This window comes from Lethenteron reissneri, chromosome 16 (assembly GCF_015708825.2).
Source record: "Lethenteron reissneri isolate LAM-NWPU_2019-01 chromosome 16, ASM1570882v1, whole genome shotgun sequence".
Taxonomy (NCBI): domain Eukaryota; kingdom Metazoa; phylum Chordata; class Hyperoartia; order Petromyzontiformes; family Petromyzontidae; genus Lethenteron; species Lethenteron reissneri.
The window spans coordinates 4,727,712-4,745,137 of record NC_083794.1 but is presented as its reverse complement, the minus strand read 5'-3'; the positions used below and the strand labels follow the sequence as shown (position 1 = coordinate 4,745,137).

At 43.7% G+C, this 17,426-nt stretch overlaps 1 protein-coding gene across 2 annotated transcripts in view; it reads left to right on the top strand.

Annotated features, from left to right (window-relative positions):
- LOC133342867 (relaxin receptor 1-like) overlaps nt 1–17,426 on the top strand; it is a 310,499-nt gene that overhangs the window by 151,093 nt on the left and 141,980 nt on the right. For both annotated transcript variants that reach the window (XM_061552222.1, XM_061552221.1), the window contains exons 4-5: nt 4,453–4,558; nt 16,979–17,050. In XM_061552222.1, the coding sequence (XP_061408206.1) occupies nt 4,453–4,558; nt 16,979–17,050 (178 nt within the window). The remainder of the gene's footprint in view (nt 1–4,452; nt 4,559–16,978; nt 17,051–17,426) is intronic.

Genomic DNA, 17,426 nt, shown 5'->3' with positions numbered 1-17,426 from the left:
CATTTTCCTCTGTCGTAGCTACTTTATACCTCCTGCGAATATATACACTTTACTGCTAACGATTAAAACTTTGGCGCACAGGTCGGTCGGCTGTGAGAGGGCTTTCTCTCTGCAAAACAACATCAAGCCCGAGGAGTGGTTGCTCCTCTCGTGCAAGCAGTTGAACGCGCTTATAGTTTGCGCCCGCGACAAGCCAAAACTCAGCATCTTTCACGCCGAAGACGACATGAAGCGCTGGAAGAATGCGAAGAAGTGAAAGTACATGTGCTCGTAATCACGGCTCCGCATTTGAATAAAGTATGTGGTTCTTGTGCGGAAATGCGGAAATCATATATTCATTCCAATCAGTAACTCAAAGCCCTACGTGATGCTGGGCCTTGCATGTATCCTTTCCAATAGAACGCATTAACGTGTTGTTAAAAGCGCGCGGTCACAGGAGTAGTCTTTCCACCGTTTGCGGTTGACTTTAGCAAAAATGCGGGAAAATTTGAACCCTCCTTCCGCATTTTCCATGCGGAAATCGCAACCCTGGATCGCGTGAGGTGAGGGTTCTGCCTTTGTAGTGAGGGTTGTAAGTTGATGCCGAGGAGGGGGGAGGAGGCACCACGCCCCCCCCATATGGAATGACGTCACCCGCTCATGATTATAAGGGGGGGTCCATTTGGACGACGTCACCTGTTCATGATTATTATTACTGAGGGGGCTGTTCTATGTGGAGTGACGTCACCTGCTCATGATTATTAATAAGGGGGGGGTCCGTCACCTGTTCATGATTATTAATGAGAGGGGCTGCTCAACGTGGAGTGATGTCCCGCGTGGGACACACACACATTCTTGGCTTATTATATTGGTAATGAGTACCGTACGGTGATGTTTTACGGCCGCAAAACCGATTTTATTACACATCTCTGCTTAGTCTGACCACGTGTTAACACTGAAGCTGCTAACACGGCAGAAACTTTCAAAATTTCGACGGCCAAACTCGGTCACTCCAAACAAAAAAAATCGCATCAACTCGAAGGGCACCTCTACAAGGGCTATCGCACCAAGAGCAACGACCTCAGCAGAGCAAGCATTCTTATTTCCCTTTTATTGGGAAATAGAGGGGAGCTGCGTTCATTTTGTGTTTCCAGGCAAAACAGGTGCTTTCTGTTTTTTTCAAGCAAAAGCACACATGTCTAGAGGCTGTTGTGCTCATTACAGTTCTCTTTACTTTCCCTCCCCTTGCTCCGCCGAGGTGAACAGGAGCAGCAAGTCGACAGCTTTTATAGTTGGGGGAATTGAGTCTCAACCTATGCAGGTACCACAGGAGAATTGGTGACCTCCCAATCAGCAAAGGTTAGGTTGTTGAGAAGATGAAGGCATAAGGTATGCATATTGAACTGCTTTCGCGCACCATACGTTGCCAACCGTGTTAATCAGACGTCGTGTAAAGTTGAGATGTGGGGAATAAAATGAGAGGTCAGGATCAACAGCAACTCCAAGGTTTCGAACACTTTTGGCCATTGAGATGTCAGAGTATGGGAGGTGCACACTCAAACTGTCTTCTCTCCTGAGGCGGCACTTTTTGTCTCGATGGTCGATCGTTCACTCAGGTCCGCCAGCCACTCGCGTTTGAGCAAGCAGACACACAATTATCGTGTCTTGATTCTAACGGTAGCTTTAGTTGTTGTTGCTGCAAGGAAATCAAATGGCAAGCGCTGTTAGACTTCATGACCGGAAAGTGAAATGTGCATTCGCAATATTCAGTAGAGTCTAGTGCTCTGCTGTACAAGTCACCCTGTTGAGATTTTTTATGAAACAACCATTTATACTGGTGACTGTTGCTTGTGTTGCAATCGAAACGTCGAATTCTATTATTTAATTTATTATATTTCTACGTGACTTTACCAAAAGAACCAAAGAGTAATTCTTGCAGTCACGAAAGCTTCAAATCAAGTTTGAACCACCTCTACGGGGAGGATGTAAGTTTGTTTTCTTTCTCTCTGTGTGCCTCTGTTTGTCAAATTTTACACTTAACTTCTAATTTTAGCAATCGTTGGAGATCGTAATCAACCAGGCTATGCGTTAACTGTGTGTTAGACGACTCTGTGTTGCATTGCATTTAAAAAAAAATTGCTACATTTTGTTTTCTCAAACTGCCTATTTCTCTCTCTAAAATTTACCAGGCTCTCATAGGTCCATTCGCTCTTTCTCTCCCTCGGTCGCTTCGGGGTGGATTTCCACACAAGTCTCTCTAAAATGTAACAGTCTTGTTGGGTCTTTCATTGACATGCTAATTTCTCTGCCCTAGCAGATGCTCCAGCAGACCCACCTCTCTCTCTCTGCCCCCCCTCTCTCTCTCGACACAAGAGGCATTGGGTCTCTGTGTGTCTCTATGTTGTCTCTTTCTGCTTGTGTGTCTGTCTGTGTGTCTCCGTGTCTGTTTTGTCTCTCTCAAATTTAGTTCTACCTGCTTACGGTTGCTTGTGTTGCAATCGAAACGTCGTGTTCTATTATTTAATTTATTTTATTTCTACGTGACTTCACCGAAAGAACCAAAGAGTAATACAAATAATACACACAACCCAACACATGTAACAATACATACAATATACACAAACATAACATTATAGACATATCTGAAAGCTGAAACAGGAAATAGAAAATAAGAATTTTCAAACCTTTATAAATCCACTGCTGGATGATAGACTCCCCAAGCCACCGGTCATGGGGGTAGTTTGACCCTACTTCACCACGCTGGTCAGTGAGTGTTGATGAATATTCTCAGGTTTTTTCGGTAAAGTCACGTAGGTAAAACATTAAAATTAAAAGTAAAATAAAATAAAAATCACGATGTTTTGGAGGCAACACAAGTCTCCGTCATCAGGTGGGACCGTCACAGCCAGATTTGCTGCATCAAGTGAGGCAAGGATTCAAGATGTAATCCCTTAAATGCAAGTTGAGGGGGGAGGAGAGGGGGGGAGCTCATCAGAATGTGGTAGCCAATGAATGGAAACGTATCGGGAGGGAGGGGGGCGGGGCTCAAAGAAGGCACGAAGTACCACGCAGAACGCATCGGGAGGGGGATGGGGGCGGAGCCAAAAGGATGGACGACGCGGCACACGGGAGTCGGCGGCGTGGACGTGGTTGTGCGCAAGCAACCACTGCCGCACACGCCAACGCACCGGACAGAGAGGGGGAGGGGAGGCCAAAAGAGAGCGTGGGGTGCAAGTGTACGTGGACATGCGCATGTACAAGCACCCGCTGATACACATGACAGAAAAGCACACGAGAGTCGGCGGCGTGGACGTGGTTGTGCGCAAGCAACCACTGCCGCACACGCCAACGCACCGGTGCGTTCTGCGTGGTACTTCGTGCCTTCTTTGAGCCCCGCCCCCCTCCCTCCCGATACGTTTCTATTCATTGGCTACCAGATTCTGATGAGCCCCCCCCCCTCTCCTCCCCCCTCAACTTGCATTTAAGGGATTACATCTTGAATCCTTGCCTCACTTGATGCAGCAAATCTGCCTGTGACGGTCCCACCTGATGACGGAGACTTGTGTTGCCTCCGAAACATCGTGATTTTTATTTTATTTTACTTTTAATTTTAATGTTTTACCTACGTGACTTTACCGAAAAAACCTGGGAATATGAATCCTTGCAGTCACGAAAGCTTCAAATCTAGAAGTGTTGATGAAGGTAAGGGCGGGCAGCCAGGATCGATTCAGAGACCGCTCAATTCTCATACAAACTGGCCAGGTCAGCAGGTTCGTGGTGCACTGTGTTAACCACTGCCCCACCACTCCGTGGAAAATAAGCCGTACTAAAAATACCCCATACGCCTCATTGAATTTGCTGCTGTTCGCAATAGCCATGCTTCCTTTCCGCCTGCTGGGTATACGCGCACCGCTGAGCACCTGTGCAAAAAAAATGTGTTCACGTCTTGGTATTCCGCTGGACACATCGTTTGCACCCTTTTATGCTTATGCTTTTTGTCTTTTAGTTTGTTGTCTTTCAGCATACACACATACACGCATCCCCACTGATTGACATGACAATACTGTATGGACTTACACTGGATTCCACGCAAGGACGATATGAACATAAACGCTTTGGATTATTTCCTGCAACCACATTTCGTTGTGATCTCGTTGGCACTGGTTTGTTGACTATGTTCATGTGAAACTGCTGCACACTTTCTAATGTCACATATAACCTGAGTGTTGGAGAGTTGAACGGATTTTGACAGCTTTGTGTTATGGCAACTCTTACTGATTTTTCCACTTTGTTCTTTTTTCTAATCCACGTATCCCTTCAAAATAACACCTCTAGTCTCCAAACACTTTCTGACAGCACCTCAAACAGCTATTAGGGCTAGATACCGGATCTTTGTCCTTGTGTGTGTGTCTGTTATCCCACCAGTCTATATATGCTGTATCGGAATCTTTGTTTTTCTTTGTGTATCCACAGTGCTAGAAATCTATCCCAAGAGCTGCACATGCCAGGGGAAGGAGTTGGACTGCGATGGCTTAAACTTACGCTCTATTCCCAACGCTCCATCCAACATCACCGTCTTGTAAGTTCAACATCCACGTCTCTCTACTCAGCGGAATTGTCAGTAACGTATTCAGATAAGACCAAGCCTGCAAAGTTTACAATATTCAAATTGTTTATTAATAAGAAATTATAATTAATTTTGCCTGTAACAATTTACTCCCTCACGATGAATGGCATGATCACCATTCGGGATCACGATTTTATCCAAGAATCAATTCTTTAAGAATGTGGTGTACATCCGATTAGCATGGTTTGCTACCTATAACGCGAATGAAATTCAACATACATACATAGTGGCTGCAGGGGTCATATGAACAAATGTAATTCGACATGTACACAAATTAAATCTGATAATTTCGAACCTGCACAATTCGACATATATATTGTGAGTGTTAGAATTAATAACTAGTTAATAATTGTGATTGTGACACCCCAATTGTTGGAGCTCGAATCTTTATTCCACTTCGGGTTTGTTTTTTGTTTCTTCAGAATCAGAATCTTTATTCTGGAGAAACCCGATGAGCTATGAGGCTCTTTTTCACAGATGTCCAGTGAAAAATGTGTGCTCATGTTAGACTGCTCCTGAGTTTAAAAAATATATGCGAATGCATTTCCTTGCCCGAAACAATTATCAGCACAAAGCTGGTGGTGGAAATTCCACATTCTCATTGGTGAGGGGAAATATATCCATAGAGCAACCAATGTTGGTGACGTACAAAGTGTTTCTCATTTTAAGGACCTTGTAGGGATGATGGGTTGTGTCCACCCAAACCAGGTTTGACAGTCACGCAGTTTTACCACATTGCCACCTGGCCAAACACAGCACAATTGGGCTTCACCATCACGTGGAATTCAGGAAATTTCAGGCAGAGCTTGTGCGTAGACATTATATGTGCTAGATCTGGCGTTCTATGAAGGTTCACAGTGTTGCTTTGGCTGAAAACTGCTTATAGCTATAGTTATGAGACTTTGAACAAGTGATAAAAAACAATAGTGCCTCGCAATTTGCTAGGAATGTTGTGGTCTCATCAAAGCCAGTGACGGACTGCAGATGAATAATTCATTTTTTTTATATAACGTTTTTTTTTCTGTGATCTGATTAGGTAGCACTGTGGTTTATGATGAATTTAAAACCACAAACATTGTTTTTGGGTTAGAAGTCCTATTGAGAGAAGAGTCCCTGCTATAAAATAGCAGAATTGGCACAATTCACCCTTGGCTTTTGATATAAGTGAGTAGTTTTTTAAATGCTTATATGCGAATGAAAACAAACTATACTTTTTTGACATTTCAAAACAGAACTTTATCCAAATCTAGGTGTACTTCTGCAGTCAGTGGTAATGAGAGGGAGGGGCGAGATAATGTAAAACATGTAAAGTAGACAATATAAATACATCAATTGTTTATCTCTGTATAATGGGGGTTAAGATATAGAATGAGGCAATTATTCTACACAGATATGCGGAAAACACGTTACATACAGAAAATCATAACGCACGAAGGGAAAATACTAATTAGCGTTAAATACTGAACACAATGTAGACAAATTAATTACAACTTTATTCAATAAAAGTGCCCTATGTTTGTGTAACATAAAGTAATCGCTCATCCTTTGTTTCATCGATGGGATTTCTTTATTTTTTTGCAGTTTTACACCAATGTCAAGTTTTTTCATGAATTGTTCAAACCAAGCATTAGTATTTTACTTGCCACCATGTTTGTGGCCTTGTGGGCACTCAGTCACTGACCATGAACAATTGTGGAGGGGCTAATAACAGAAACAGACGAGGAATAACCCAGTAACACAGTTAATGAGCCAACGTGATAATGTGCCCACGGATAACCAATCTGTCCAGATTATGAATCCAATTCTAGAAAAGGGATATTACTTACAAACACCAGCTTTTAGAAACTACCTTAGACTATTGTCGACTAATTAAAAGCCATTCAAATATGCAGAAACTCATGTAGCCATGCTGAATGCCAGTCGTGCTGATTGAGAGTCACAGTGCAAGGGGTGCTCTCAATGCGGAAGTGGCCAACTATCCCAAGTAACCAAGTTTCCAAGGAGTGCTCTCAAAATGAGGAAGTGGCCAAATTTCCCAAGTAGTCATGGAGTGCACTCCATGATGAAGTGGCCAAATATCCCAAGTAGCCACGTAGCCGCAGGGTGTTCTCAATGACGACGAGGCCAAATATCCCAAGTAGTCAAGGGGTGCTCTCAACGAGGAAATGGACAAATATCCCAAGTAGCCAAGGGTGCTCTCAATGAGGATGTTCCTAAATATTACAAGTAGCCAAAGCATGCTCTCCATAATGAAGTGGCCAAATATCTCAAGTAGCCAAGTAACCAAGGGTGCTCTCAAAATGAGGAAGTGGACAAATATCCAAAGTAGCAAAGGGGTCCTCTCAATGACGACGTGGCCAAATATCCCAAGAAGCCAAGTAGCCACGTGGTGCTCTCAATGAAGATTTGACCAAATAGCCCAAGTAGCCAAGGGGTGCTTTCAATGACGACGTTGCCAAATATCCCAAGTAACCAAGTAGCCAAGAAGTGCTCTCCATAATGAAGTGACCAAATATCCGAAAGAGCCAATCAGCCACAGGGTGCTCTCAATGAGGAAGTGGCCAAATATCCCAAGTAGCCAAGGGTGCTCTCCAAATGAGGAAGTGGTTAAATATCCCAAGTAGCCCAGTAGCCAAGGGGTGCACTCAATGAGGAAGTGGCCAAATATCCCAAATAGCAAAGGGGTACTCTCAAAATGACAACGTGGCTACAGTGAGGGAAAAAAGTATTTGATCCCCTGCTGATTGTGTACGTTTGCCCACTGACAAAGAAATGATCAGTCTATAATTTTAATGGTAGGTTTATTTGAACAGTGAGAGATAGAATAACAACAACAAAATCCAGAAAAACACATGCCAAAAATGTTATAAATTGATTTGCATTTTAATGAGGGAAATAGGTATGTGACCCCCTCTCAATCAGAAAGATTTCTGGCTCCCAGGTGTCTTTTATACAGGTAACGAGCTGACATTAGGAGCACACTCTTAAAGGGAGTGCTCCTAATCTCAGCTTGTTACCTGTGTAATAAAGGTCGTGGAAGCAACTTTTGGAATCTGGTCTTTATTTGCCTTTCTTTTACAACACTCCTTCACTGCTGCTGACAGACAGCATGAGAGGAATAGAAAGAGAGAGACACGCGCGGCCACGTGGCAGCCTGGACCCCGCTCCAGCGTGGCCTCACCCTCCGTCTGTTCCAGATCTGACCACGTGTTGTTCGTCTCCACCCCTTTTAATACCTGGGTTACGTGGTACCTTTCCACCAATCCTGGTTAACCTCTATGGAATCTTCTAGAATCCATCGTACGCTCCCAGGACCACGCCCCTGACTCATCCCCCCATTGGTTGTGGCTAAAGCCAGCAGAACCGATCCTCTACTTACAGATGTCACCTTCCCATTACGTCAGGGCCACGCCCCTAGACTTCTCCCCATTGGCTATGGGCCAGGATCGGCAGAGCCAATCATCTTAACGAGGTGTAATCCATCAGCAACCCGGATATGTCCTCACATTACACCTGTATAAAAGACACTTGTTCACAAATGTCCAAGACCAAAGAGCTCTCCAAGGATGTCAGAGACAAGATTGTAGACCTACACAAGGCTGGAATGGGCTACAAGACCATCGCCAAGCAGCTTGGTGAGAAGGTGACAACAGTTGGTGCGATAATTCGCAAATGGAAGAAACACAAGAACTGTCAATCTCCCTCGGCCTGGGGCTCCATGCAAGATCTCACCTCGTAGAGTTGCAATGATTATGAGAACAGTGAGGAATCATCCCAGAACTACACGGGAGGATCTTGTCAATGATCTCAAGGCAGCTGGGACCATAGTCACCAAGAAAACAGTTGGTAACACACTCTCCGTGAAGGACTGCAATCCTGCAGCGCCCGCAAGGTCCCCCTGCTCAAGAAAGCACATATACATGCCCGTCTGAAGTTTGCCAATGAACATCTGAATGATTCAGAGGAGAACTGGGTGAAAGTGTTGTGGTCAGATGAGACCGAAATGGAGCTCTTTGGCATCAACTCAACTCGCCGTGTTTGGAGGAGGAGGAATGCTGCTTATGACCCCAAGAACACCATCCCCACCGTCAAACATGGAGGTGGAAACATTATGCTTTGGGGGTGTTTTTCTGCTAAGGGGACAGGATAACTTCTCCGCATCAAAGGGACGATGGACGGGGCCATGTACCGTCAAATCTTGGGTGAGAACCTCCTTCCCTCAGCCAGGGCATTGAAAATGGGTCGTGAATGGGTATTCCAGCATGACAATGACCCAACACACGGCCAAGGCAACAAAGGAGTGGCTCAAGAAGAAGCACATTAAGGTCCTGGAGTGGCCTAGCCAGTCTCCAAACCTTAATCCCATAGAAAATCCGTGGAGGGAGCTGAAGGTTCGAGTTGCCAAACGTCAGCCTCGAAACCTGAATGACTTGGAGAAGATCTGCAAAGAGGAGTGGGACAAAATCCCTCCTGAGATGTGTGCAAACCTGGTGGCCAACTACAAGAAACGTCTGACCTCTGTGATTGCCAACAAGGGTTTTGCTACCAAGTACTAAGTCATGTTTTGCAGAGGGGGTCATATGCTTATTTCCCTCATTAAAATGCAAATCAAATTATAACATTTTGGACATGCGTTTTTCTGGATTTTGTTGTTGTTATTCTGTCTCTCACTGTTAAAATAAACCTACCATTAAAATTATAGACTGATCATTTCTTTGTCAGTGGGCAAACGTACAAAATCAGCAGGGGATCATACTTTTTTCCCTCACTGTAAATATCGCAAATTCCTATGTAGTCAAGGGGTGGTCTCAATGACGAAGTGGCCACGTATCTCAAGTAGCCAAGGGCTGTTTTTTTATCAGGACATATTGTTAGGCACAAGTAATAGATGGAAGGTAGAGCGAAGCTGGGTTAGTGGTGCAAACGTGAGAAAATTAGCATGTTAATGGTACAGGATGCTGCAGCGTTGGCTGCCGAGCTGTGAGACAGGGGGAGACAAGGAGAGAGGGAGGAGGGAGTTGGGCATAGGTAATAGATGGAAGGTATAGAGAAGCTGGGTTAGTGATGCTAATGTGAGAAAATTATGTCAATGGTACAGGATGTTACAGCGTTGGCTACCCATCTCCCTCCTCCCTCCCTCCTTGCCTCCCCCCTGGCTCACAGCACGGCAGCCAACGCTGCAGCATCCTGTACCATTGACATGCTAATTGTCTCATGCTCCGCCCACTTACTCCTGCGGTTGAGCCCACCAAAACCCTTCATAAGCTCTTATTAGCAGATCTTTCTCCTAAATCAGTAGTTTTCCTGCTGTATCGGTTCCGCCTGATGACGGTCGCTTGTGTTGCGATCGAAACCTATTTACGTGACTTTACCGAAAGAACCAAAGAGTATGTTAAGATAAGATATATGACAAACACTATCGAGAGGATGACCACCGTGGAGGTGGAATGATGAGAAGTAAAGTGAATTTTGAAATTGTAAGGCTGTGATGGTGGATCGCGATGGCCACTGACTGCTTTCATCCAACAGGTGGCTGGCTATGAAAAACAATATCCCTTCGTGGCTATGGTTTCCAAAAGAAACCAATTTAACTTCAAAGAGCGTTTATAAATGCAGAGAGGACAATTAATTAAATACAAAGACGAAGCTCAAAAAGTCGTATGCATGTCATGCTTCAAACCCAGTACTTTCAGCTATCATAACATGAAAGTCCGCTACTTGCGACTGGTACAGAGCCGTTGCTTATCGTTGATCACATGGAGCCTTCAACGACAAACGTTTATGATGAGTAATTCTTTACTTTTGACGTTTTGTCGGTAGTTTAGATGTGGAACTCGATCGACAACCCAATGGTCACCGAATAGTCACGATGATTGACGGCATTGGACGCACGGCATTGGAGGCGTAGCTAAGTAAATGTGTTGCTCTGTTTAAATGAAACACAGGGCAGTGCTTATCTCTAGTGGTGGCACCTAAACTAGTGCCTGATATACCGTATTCCCATGGCTGGGCCCAGTCTATCCACACAAGATGACCACTCATGGCTTCCCACAAATTGGTGATCACTTTATTGACCCCGGACAGATGATAGGCTGTTCGCTGTTTTGATCTCTCGGCGCGGCAGTTGAAACAATGGGCACATTTCTTCAATCCCCCCCCCCGCCCCATCTCTGTCCTCCCAGCAGTCCATCCAACGGGTCATCTGTCCTGTCTGCAGTCCATGCAATGGGTGCACCACAGTTAGTCGTCTGTCCTGCCAGCAGTCCATCCAATGGGTGCACCACAGTTAGTCGATCAGCAGATTGCGTGTAATTGGGGGTAAAGTGTGAGTATTCCCGCCTCTTCCAAGACATCTGGTCAACACGAAAGAGTTGACCGATTGCCTCTACAGGAACTCTGGAGACCTCTGTCTGGTTGAGTCCCCCATGCCAGCAGTGGCTTCAGCAAAGCTGTCGCAGAGCCGCGCGTTTTAACTTCAACATTTCTATCATTCAAAAGTAAACATGAATCTTTCACTTCTAAATTGGACCATGACATTAATTAGTTTTCTGTAGAATTTTTACGTAATTCATTGACTGTGCAAGTAGCAAAATATTTGTCTTTGCTCCTAGGAAAAGAGTGAAAGGGGAAAAAATGTATATAGCCTCGGTGCTCATTATGGTTAATGTTCCATATTTGTTAACCACAGAAAATAAAAATGTTAAGCCCACGCCTGTAAGAAGTTTACAAGTCTCTGCACACTTGTGCGTTTTAATGCTTACTTTCCTTACAAAATGCTGCATTGGGTTATAGAATTGGTATGCAATTCATGCAGTGCCAAATGTAGTTAGGGGCTGTTAAATTTGGGAACACACAAGGGAACATTTTTTTAAAGGACACAACAGAGAAGAGTTTAGCGGCGGTGATGGCGGTGGGGTCTCAGTGTAGGTGCATCTGGGACTGATTATTCATTCTTGTCTTATTACCGTCCTAGGAGGTGTTAAAAATTTTAGTAGCTTGTGCCTCTTAAAATCGCCGTAGTGTACGTGCAGCACCCTGTGGCAAGCAAGCATATCCAGCCACGTGCCTCTGTGTTAGGGAACTCGACTCGAAATCGGAAGGGTGCGAACTTAATGCCAAGTCGGTGTCCAACTCGCGATTGAATGCGGAATTTTCACCACTTGCCCACGGCTGCCCAGTGAAGACGACCATTGCCCAGTATCCATGGTGACGTAACTAGGCGGTAACGTGCTCACCACTGTGCTGCAAAGGTTCGCGGTTCCATTCCGGCAGGCCGCCCTAGTTATTACTGCGGTGGTGTAGTAACCACAATATGCACGCCATCCGCTTCACAGTGGACGTGAAAGATCCCCTGACGTCATTCGACGTGAGTGGGGCATTGTGTGCCGGCGTCATGGAGCAACCCACATATTACTCAATTAGGATTCAACCGAAGCAACAGTGCCCACTCCTGTGGAACGACTGCAAATGATGTCACGTGACACGTAGCGCCTTCGTGATAGTCTTACACCATAAGAATGACACGACCACTAAATGCACTCAATTATTAGTTATCATTACTCATTTGGGCATGCAGATATTTTATATTTTATCTTTACATTGATTCGATTAATTATAAGGAAATGTCGAAGGCAGTAATGTTTGTATCACTCTATTAATGATAAGTGCTTGAATAAAATAAAAACTTCCAGATATTCGAGGTTCACAACTCCTTTAATAAAATAAACGAGCAAGTAAAAGAAAATGAAACAGAGAAGGAATAACAGCTGTTCCATCAGGAGAGATATTATGACTGAATAAACTCACACGGTTAAAGCTGTCATTCGATGCAATTATCGATTATCAAGCCTGTGATGCGCGTGTCACGGGCTGGGTGGGGATGGTGGGGCTGGGTGGGGAGGGGCTGGGTGGGGGGTGGGAGGGGTGGGGCTGGGTGGGGAGGGGCTGGTCACCCCGTGGTGCCCTTATAAAACTCAACGTTTAACCTACTCACGCCGGCTTGTGCCCGCCCTCACAGTCGGGCATATTTGCGGAATACACCACGCCGCCGTTGACCCTGGCCATTAACCGAGCAACCCAACGTTCCTTCCAGCTCCCTCCGCAGGAATGTGTTACTTTGAGGAATCCGATGAGCCGTAAAGCTTTGTCACAAATGTCCAGTAGGGGTACGGGGTCAGAACGTTACAACAACAAACAATACAGAAACACGACAGGAGTGCAAAGTATAGGAAAGGTAAACAAATCACTTAGAAAGAATATATTATACAAATAAAACGAAACTATTGTTTATCTTTCCAGATAAAGCCCAACTAACCTATTAGCTGCTTTTGCAGAAACGACCTGACCACCAATGATAGCTCAACGAAGTGGTTCTGCTTGTTCCGAGACTGTCCTGTGAGTGAATTCACTTAAGCCTTCTAATTGGTGAGCTCCCGTGGAGAAGAACACACGGGTGACCAAATGCATCGTGGGTGCGTAAATAATCAATGATCTTCAATTCATAAACGTTCTATGCCAAGCGGGGATCGCTCCGTGCTTCTTTTCACACTTGTCAGCATTTGTTCTATTTTCTCTGTCAATGTCTGTGTTTATGTTATACTGAGAGACTGCAAACAAAAAACAACACATGGAATAGAGAAAATATGCAATAGTTTGAAATTGACAGTATTTGCGGTTAATACCAACATTCCTCGTTTCCTGTTTTTGAATACGTAATTGGCAAGGAGTTGGATTTTTTTTTCCAGACTGTTACACGGTATTAATTAACATTCTCGGAATTACAGAGATGCACAGAGAAGCGTTTGGATCACGACACAAAATGCAAATCACAGAGACATCACTTTGTAAAAATAAAATATCTTGTGGGCTTGGTCAGTATACGTTACCAGAAGGTGGTAGAGACTCACAACAGCATGGGCATCCAAAGGAGGGAACACACCGAAGATTGTATCCACCGCAGAGAAGGGGCAATGAAATCGGCTCGATCACATGCTCTACATGGATTGTTACATCACGAGACCGTGAGAGATGGCAACATCTTAGGGAAGTTTTCATCCAGCAGTAGATAAATTGTAGCACGGAGGCGAGATGTTATCTCACTCACCTGGCATGCCGAAGCTCGTGGGTTTGATCCCGACCCTTCTGCTATATATTTGGCGTTTCGAGTATTTGGCTGATATGCATGTCCACGTGATAAGCCACTTCGTTGACCTATCATTTGTGGCTAGGTTGCTTCGGAAAAAGAGCTACATATCTCAGTAGGCCTTACCTGGTAAAATAAAACGAGTGAATCGTCAATGTGTTCTATGCAATGGGTTCACGTGAGACCTACAGCCACTAGAGGCGCTATCATTCACATCATTCCAAATACAAAAATCAACGCGTGAATCGGATCACGACCGAGAATCTCAATGCCAATAGAATAGCCAAGGGGACTGATTATACAGTGTCACATATCTGACTCACTGGGCACTGAGGTATAGGTGGATATGTGAAAATGTTAGATAGGTGAACATCCGTAGAAAATTACTGCTGCACCTTGTGCAATTACTGCTCTGGTTGTGGGCAGTTAATTGACATGGGAGGAGATATGTGACGGTCAATGACGCGGCATTGCATTGTATGAGGCAACTTGCCAAATGTAAACGTTTAATGTACATGCAGGGATTTAGCATGCGAGTAGACACTCAACAGAGGTGTCACCCTCGTTTAGCGTTTAGCACAATTGGGTTGCACTCCAGAGATCAACAGGTCGTATTGATCTCCCAGCGCGGCAGTTAAAATGGCCACGTTTTTTTAATCCCCTCCTGTCAACCCAAGCTGTATGCGTGGTTTATGCTAGTTTAGTCGGTGGGCAGGTTGTGCCTGAGTTAAAGCGTGGGGACTCCCACCTCTTCCAAGATGTATGGTCAGGGGTTAGGGCTAGGCAGAGAGTACTATATTAAGCAATTATGTTAATGGGACTGTTTCGCAGAGTTTGATTGTTATCATGGGTAAATATTGTAATATGCGCGTCATTGCAGTGCTAACACTTATTTCCCAAACCTTGTTTCATCGATATGATCTAAAATGGATTGTCAGTGGCTTATCAACATATAACATTAATTGGTATTGATTTAAATTATATGCCCCATTCATCTCAGTTGTGTATATGTGTGTGCATGCAAGACAAAGTTCCCCCGTTTAGCTTTAACATACTTTTTTGGGGCAAGTGCTGTTAGCGACCACCTATGAATGCCAGCACGGCACATGAGAGGGTAGCTGGCCAGCACCACGCCCGGCCGTCTTTGTCTCCCTGGCGGAGATGTTTACACACCGCACGGGGTACTCATTTGAGGCCGAGTCGAAATGCGTGTACACACACACAACTATAATCACAAACTGGGAAGATGAGCTGAATAAGTATTCCATTAATTCAACTGCATACGTGCACCATGATTGGTAATTACCATTCTAAATAATCACAAGATTAACCCTGCTCTGGTAACAGTAAACAGCTTTGTCCTACGTCTCGGCAATAAATATGTTCTTGAAATGCACAGCACGTGGCAATCTAGCCTTGAAATGCATCTCAAGCATTTAGTTAAGCAAATTCAGCCTTGAAATCATATTCCTAAGCTGGGGGTTTAATTTCCCCCCCTGTATTTAAAATAAGTCACCTTTAGAGCTGCATATTATGAAACGTTTTCCAAGAACTGCAACTGCTTGGCAAGCAGAACGTGTAATTACTCCGTTGTGATATTATCTTGCCTTTGCACAAACGTGTAATTATAGTAACATGTTGATCGACAGTAAATAGCAGTAATGCATTTTGTATGAATACAACCGTGACATGCATTGCTGTAAGTGCATGGTCATGGCGTTGAGTGAAACTCCAACGGAACTATGAAGCATGTTGAGTGGTCTGCAGAATATGAGGTCTCATACGCAAACTCTAATATATAAGCATTTCAGCATCACTGCTAAGAATTGCATAAAACACAATTTCCTTAACCTTATTTTATAGCTGTCTCACTTGACTTCTGTGTAAGCCTATACAGCATTATGTGAAATTTTTTGGTGAACTTAATATTAGTAGTTTTCTCTTTCAAAAAAAAATATTTACCCTATGCACCTGTGACTTACTATAATTTGACATGGCAAGTGTCAACATCGGCATTCCTTAATCCCAAGCCTTGAAGCTCAATCCAGAGACCTAATCAAATTATTCGATTTTTAAATAAATACATACTAAAGTAAGTTAAAACTCGGGGTAAAGTTGTCGCCTTGCTCAAACAAGTTATGGAGTGGCACTCATCTTTGTTGGAAACAGTTGGAGACTTCAAATAGCATTTGTGCAGGTGCTCTGCATAGCTCTGCGGGGTGTTTTTGGGTTGTACCATATGCACTGATTCGACAACACACAAAAAGGTGCAGTGTGTGTCTGTACAAAAGGATTCCTTAGCCGTAAATATTACGCAGTTCCTGAAGAACTGCATTGTTGGTCGGTCACATCAATACATTGCGCAAATGTGACCAATCAACAGGCAGGCAGGGAAACAACTATAGACTGGATTTGTCCTTATTAAGAATCATCAGTACAGGACAGTCACCAATGCTCACTGCTGTCTGCCTCTGCCAACCTCATAGAGGTAGGGAGAAAAGCTTTCTTAATGGCAGCAATAACTCAAATCTGTGACGAAATGTGAAGAGACCTTCATCCATTGATATCATACTTACAAAAACTATTTTTAAACTTGGAAATTACTAAGCAGATGACAAAAGTCAGTTAAACAATGAAGAGAGGGTGCTAAGAATGATGGCACCTGGGTTCGATTACAATTGCCCAAACAATTTGTAGCATTTATCAAAGCGTGTTGCGGGAAGGCTAAGCCATGACAATTTTAAATGTCAGAAGAGTTCAATAATATTTGACATGATAGATTTTGGCTTATCATATTTACAAATTATTACGGCCCAGAAAGTATAACTATTATGATAATAAGCAAAGCTGTGTTTTGGTCGCTAACATATTATGTGGATTGTTTTGATAGTGGAATTGCAATTGTTTATAAATTGTATGTATGCATGTTGAACTTCTTTTGCACCGTACTTCGCCAACTGTGCTAATCGGAGGTGCAGGGGGAAGTTCAACAAACTTAACACAAAAAGCAGTTCTAAAGAAATTAGTTTTTCAATCTAGATTTAAAAGTGCATAGCTACAGTCTAAACAGTCACATTTTAAATAATGTTGTTGAACAACATTGCCTCTTTGGGAATTGTATACAAAGCCCACATTTGCACTGGCTTTCTGCTGAATGTCTAATTGAATGTATTTGCATGTTTTACTTGATTCTTGTCACTGTAATGAGAGTAATTTGTTGTGTTTTACAGTTCTTTGCAGAAAAACAGACTCCGAACTCTTCCGGCATTCGTGTTTCGAAGATACGCAAGCCTGGAAAAGCTGTAAGTGCTTTTTTCTGTTTAGCTTGTTGTTCTTCCACCGCACCTCCAATTAGCATGGTTGGTTATGTACGGTGCAAAAGAAGTTCAACATACATGCATTATTCCACATCATTCCTCCACATTTTAATTATTAACATACAGCATCCTTCCACAAAGAACACTGGGATGCTGCCATAGTGTAATGGTTATCACATTGGACTTGCAATCCAGAGGTCACCAGTTGAATCTTCTGGCATGGCAGTTAAAACATTGGGTACGTTTGTTAAATCTTCCTGCATCTGTCAATTTAACTATATATAGGTACCCCTCGAATTAATGGGTAGGTAAGGTGTGGTCGGGTAAAATGCAGGTAATCTCACCTCTTTAAGGATATCTC